Below are 6,306 nucleotides of genomic sequence, written 5' to 3'. Positions count from 1 at the left end.
CGTTAGGATTTCTGCCTAGATGAATAGACATGTCGTGGAATGCAAATTTTAGATTCCCCATGTCTCTTTTAACATCTTTATCGTCGTCTGGTCATGTCTTGCAATTTTTAGAAGGCTCCAGATTAAAGCAGAAATCTGAATTTGTTTCGAAACTATCTTACCGATTCCCTGAACTCTTCGCTAGAATGAAAGTGACACGGTGTTCTCGAAAGAGTTAATCGGTACGTATTTTAGAATAAAACGCTTGGAAAGAGGGGAGTAGCACATTTATTTGTTTTTGTGGATAATGCAATCAATAAAAACGCTCATTGGATCGTTTTTGAACCACTCACTTAAAAAGCTTGGAAAGTTCGCTGTCTCACCGCAAAGACTAGTAAAACTGTCATTGTGTACGTTTTTACGTATAAATCGTGCTGATTTATAGGTTTTATGTATAAACCTAGCTCAAACTGCTCAGCTCAAACTGTTGGGTCTACGCTGGGAAAGAAGAATTTGAATTATACAAACTTAAGAAGCTATTATACTTTCACTTTTGTATGGATTACTTATGTTGTAACAAAATTCCATAATTTGGTTTTATACTTTATCAATAATTGAGGAATATATGTGGCTATTCAAATCAAAATCCTTTCTGGTATTACTTTTACTTGCTTTATTTTGAGTATAAGATAATATCATTGCCCATTATTAAAATTGATCTACACCTAATAGAATCACTATCCTATTTATTCTAAGAATGATCCAAGGAAAAGCTTATGGAGTTAAGATAAAACTATACAATATTATGATTATGTATTATATAATTATATTCAAGGAAACTTGTGATAGTAACATTTTGAAGACGATATCCTGGGCAAACCTAGCAAATATATCTATTGCCACATCTTTTAGCAAAGGACCCCAGCACTGAGCTTATGTAAAAGCGATTTTAGTTAAATTGTTTATGAGTTAGAGTCTGTTGGAAGTGTCTGTTTTTAGCCCTTTTGAATAATATATTTGTAAAATATACAGTTTTAGTAAATATGTGCTACTTATTTTAGGGAGTGATTCTGCATTAAACTTATGTCCGCAAATATTTCCTTTTCTGAGATATGGGGTGCTGAAATTTTTCTTACAAACTAAAGATTTATTGCACTGAAAGCAACTGACTTATCAGAGCGACTGAGTAAGAAGCCCTTCTTCGTCTAGAAGAAGAATTTATTTCAAGTCTTGGGACAATGATAACTTTTGATCAGCCACAGGCTGCATCATCTGCAAAGCTACATCTCCTCAAAGTTTCAAGAGCAGAGGATGGCTGGAAAAGTCACAATGGTCGAGAGGGCGGAAGAACCAACAGCGTCTGATCCAGAATGGGCGGCTGAAGAAAAGGTCCTCCAAACACGCCTATGATAGAGGGAGCCATTAAAACGAAGAAAAGATAGAACATTCATATGTGCAACGTGGAATATACAAGGATGGAACAAAAAGGCGATGGAAGTGATGAAGGAGTTTAGAGAAAGCCACATCGACATACTAGTAACAACAGAAACCGTACAAGACCATATCCACTGCTGGAGCGGAGTTAATAAGGAATGTAGAGCAAAGGCAGGAGTGCGAATACTAATTAAAAATAAATGGAAGAACAGGGTTAGGACATGGGAGCCAATCAACGAGAGGATAATTAAAATGCATATAGATATATACGGTAAAGAGACAGTGATACTCGGAGTATTATGCACCAACAGACGATTCCCTGAGAGTAGAAAAAGAAAATTTCACGGAACAACTTTAACACCAAATAGAGCTAATCAAGAAGAACGTGGAGATAATTATAACAAAGATCTTAACGGCAGAACCGGAAGGAAAGAAAACGATAAAGTAGTGGGGAGATTTGGAGAGGATGAACAGAGAGGAGACTTAAAAATATTCATAAATATACATGGACGCAAGAAACACGAAAGCTGAAACGATAATAGACTACGTAATAGTCAAACAATATACCACAATAAAGATAAAAGATGTGAGAGCCAGAAGAGGAGCAGAATGTGGAACTGACCATAAACTACTGACAGCAAAAATGGGCATTAATTAAGGAACTGGAAACATAACAGGACCCCTCTACAGAAGAACCGTTGAACACTATAAGAGAAAAACAATACAATATAGAACTACTCCAAGAACAATCAATAAGAGAACTTCTACAATAGAACAATCAATAATACAAACAACGTCTAGACCAAAAATTAATAGAATTCAGATACGGCAATATCGAGCATATAAAGGTGAATATAAAACAAGCAGCATTCGAAGCCCTGGAGAGAAAGAACATATAACAAATAAACAGCACTATTATGAAATAAATGAACCAACAAAAAGAATAATTGAAGAAAAAAAAGCAACTATACAGAAAATGGCTGACTACAAACATCGATGAAGTTTATAAAGAATATAGAGAAAAAGATAGAGAAGTGAAAAAACAAATACCACAACAAAAGAATGAAGAATGGGAAAAAACCTGCTTAAATATTGAAACATACATAGGAGGTACAAGAACTTCGGAGTCATGGAAAGTACTGAGAGGATTGAAACAAAACTCAAAAGAAAAAATTAAATTGGGAAATATGCAGGACAAAGAAAGGAAGGACCATTACAAGGAACTGGTAACAGAACAAAGACCACAATTCATTGGAAAAGAAAACAGACGAAGACGAAGTAGGGAAGTGAGAACGACCATAAAAGCAATCAAAAATAAGAAAGCACCGGGACCTGGAGGTATCTCACCTGAGCTTATAAAGTACTGCTTAAAAAAATTACACCGGATGATAAAATGGATATTTCAGAAAGCCATAAATGGAGAACAGCTCTCAAAGCAAAGAGATAGAAAACGATGCGAAAACTACAGAGGAATAAGCGTAATATTATTAATAAGAAGATTATATGTGAAGATATTGCAAGAAAAGATAGAGCAAGTGATAAAAGGCAAAATCGGAGAGGATCAGGCTGGCTTCACGGCAGGAAGATCATGCATAGCCCACATATACACACTGGGACAACTGTTGGAAAAGAAAAAAGCAAAAAATAGAGATATACATTTGGCATTTGTGGACCTGAGAAAGGCGTATGATTCTGTATCAAGATCAGAACTATTGGAGGCAATGTACAAATTAAAAATTCAGACGGAACTCATAGAAGCTACAAAAGCTCTGTATAAAGAAAATAAAGTGTTCATTAAACTGGAAACAGGAATCATAGGAGAGTTCACCACAACAAATGGGCTCCTGCAGGGTTGTTCCACATCTCCAACCCTATTCAAAATATACTTAGAGAAACACTTGACTAGGGGAAATGTGTCTATGATGGACCCCTTAAGGAAAAAGCTCCATAATAATTTTAATTATTTACTTAGCAGGCTTTAAATATGACCACATAACGCCTTGTTATTTGTATAATATGCAAATGTTTCAAATTTTGATAAAAATTAAGATGACAAAAGTTATTCATAGTTTACTAAAATCGTGTTAAGGGTCCATCATGGACATATATGCGCTCATGATGGACCCTTTGATACGCCCATGATGGCCCCGTTGCATTTTGTATGAAATAAGTAAATACCAAATTATTTTATTAAACCAAAAGATATTCTAAACCATAAATAATATTACAAATAGGTATTTTTAAGAAAAAAGTTACATGCACAATTTACCCACAAATTGTTTACGTCCAGGATTGACATCTGCACATTTATTGTGACACCAATTCTTACACATTTGACAACGAATCCATTGTTCTTTGGATCGTGAATGCGAAAACAGTTCGTTACAGTAAATGCAAGCTGCATCGTCCTAGTCGTCTTCTTCAAAAGAAGATTCACAATCGTCTTCAGAACTGTTTGTAGCTGAAACACGAACTTGCCTTTTCACTTTTCTTGCGTCTTGTTTTCTTTTTTTTTTGCTTATTTTTGAATTTAAATATCCTGTTTTACCCCGTTTTCTACCCTTTTTCTGAGTTACTTCAGATACTCCAGCTAAAGGAGCAGGACAAATATCTTCGACCGAGATGTTTAGGACTGACGATGATGTTGATTTCTGATCAGTGATTTTTTATAAACCTTCAATCGAAGAAACATTTTGGTTCCGATGATCCGGTAGTGAATTCTCGTCAGAACATCCTGGTAGTGGGTTTTGTTCATAATTTTCTTTATCTGTTGTTGTAGACGGCAAAAATTGCCAATCCTCAAAGACATCTGGATTGAACGGTTCTGTTTCTGTCTTTTTAAATGCATTTATTGCATTTGATGGAAGAGCACCTTTTAAATATGCTCTATTAAAGATACTCGCTACTTTAAATTGGGTAACTGTTTTACCTGGATTCTATCGCAGCCATAATTGAATTTCTTGTCCGTAGTAAGTTTAAAGTGGTAAAAAAATCCTACGTCTAAGGGTTGAACGGGATGAGAGCAGTGAACAGGTAAACAAAACATAATAATACCGTTTTCTTTTGCAAACTGGAGAGCTTCAAAACTTTTATGACTACCATGACCATCGAGTAACAACAAAACTTGGTTGGTTTTAGAAGCCTTTGAATACCTTAAAAAATGTTGCAGCCAGAGACAGAAAATGTCGAAAGTCATCCATCCTTTTTCTTGAGCGAAGGCTACACTTCCAGTAGGTACATCGATCATAAGTTCGTCTTTCTTTTTCTGTCGAGGAAAAATCAAAGCAGGAGGAACATATGTTCCAACTGAATTCATTGCACATACGACCGTAACATGTAGACCGCGCTCTGCACTACTTAAAGCACCAACCTTTACCTTTACCTATTATAAATCTTCTGCGATCTCTTTTGCTCAGTTGTCAAACTGGTCTCGTCCATGTTATAAATGTTTTGCGGTGGAAATTGAAACTCGTCTAATAAATATGCTAATGCTATAAAATAAGCACATATATTTGGTTTATTAAAAGCTTGAGCCTTTGCCAACGAAGTATTTTCTGGAGTTCGTAATGATATTCCAGGATTTCGCTTTAAAAAGCAAAAGCCTCTGACCCATTTGCAGCCTGCCATCTTGGTTTCCTTATTAAAACTGTGGCTAATATTGTTTCTTTCAGCTACTTCGTATACAAGTTTTCGTAAATCTTTACTGGTCAGGCCAAAAAAAACGAGCTCCCATGGTGATAATATGGTCAGCAATTTCCTTTTCAATAGTAGTGGAAAATATTGGTCTTCGTCCTCCCAAATCACCTTTGGTACTTCCTTATTAGGTACTTATTAAAGTGCCTTTTCAAAGTCCTTTTTGGAACGTTAAATGTTTTTGATGCCAGCTTAAACCCCATAGTTTTTTCTTGTATGCTTTTTAAAGCTTGCTGCATATTACTCTCATTCCACTGTTGCCTTTCATGAGGATCCATCCCTGTAAAATGTATTATGTTAATCGTTAAGTAGCAACTTATTTCCTTTTTGCTATGATGGACCCCTAGTCCGTCATAGGTAACGACTAAGGGGTCCATCATAGGCAAATAGACAAGACAGTTAATTTAATTCTATTACTTTTGTTTTGACCAACCTAAAACAAAGTATAGTATTTGACAAAGAAAGTGTAGTCATTTTATACAAAACAAAAGCAATACTTAGCTTAACGTATGTTACCAGTAAAATATTACTTATCAAAAAATTTTATTAGATCAGCAACGCCAAATTTTAATTTTATTTCACAAATTTACTGTTATAACCTCCAGGGTCTGAAACTTTGCAAATACTAAACTACAAACTTCGTGCGCAAGCGGCATATTTCATATTTGAAATTCCAGCAGGGGGTCCATCATAGACAGGAGTCCAACATAGGCACAGTTCCCCTACATGGAAAAGAAAATGCGAAGGCATGGGAGTACCGGTACGAAACGAATACCTATATACGCAGACGATCAAGTAGTGATTGTACAAGACCAAGAAGACCTCAGTTACATGATGAAGAAACTACAAGAAGAATATACCAAGGCTGGCCTAGATATTAACCTCGCGAAAACAGAGTACCTATCTACAAGTGAAGAAGACAGAAAATCTACAGATTGACGACAACGTAACAATCAAAGGAAAGGATAAATTTAAATACTTGGGGTTTATAATCACGTAAAAGGCAATACCAGAGGAAGAAATTAAGCAAAGATTGGGACAAACAAGAACAGCAATCCGACAACTTAACCCAGTATGGTGGGATAGACACCTAAATATGTATGTAAGATAGTAGCAGCAGAGATTGAATGCCTGCGAAGATGCTGCAGAGTAACAAGAATGGATAGGAGAAGTAATGACGAAATAAAACATAGAACATCA

At 35.6% G+C, this 6,306-nt stretch overlaps 1 protein-coding gene across 1 annotated transcript; it reads right to left on the bottom strand.

Moving 5' to 3' along the window:
* Nucleotides 1-4,315: 4,315 nt before the first annotated feature.
* On the bottom strand, nt 4,316-4,729 carry LOC140442495 (uncharacterized). Its single transcript, XM_072533563.1, has one exon. It carries the CDS (start codon nt 4,727-4,729, stop codon nt 4,316-4,318), a length of 414 nt encoding a protein of 137 aa, XP_072389664.1.
* Nucleotides 4,730-6,306: the final 1,577 nt, after the last annotated feature.

The sequence above is a fragment of the Diabrotica undecimpunctata genome, chromosome 5 (genome assembly GCF_040954645.1).
Source record: "Diabrotica undecimpunctata isolate CICGRU chromosome 5, icDiaUnde3, whole genome shotgun sequence".
NCBI lineage: Eukaryota > Metazoa > Arthropoda > Insecta > Coleoptera > Chrysomelidae > Diabrotica > Diabrotica undecimpunctata.
This window is presented reverse-complemented; position numbering and strand designations above follow the sequence as displayed.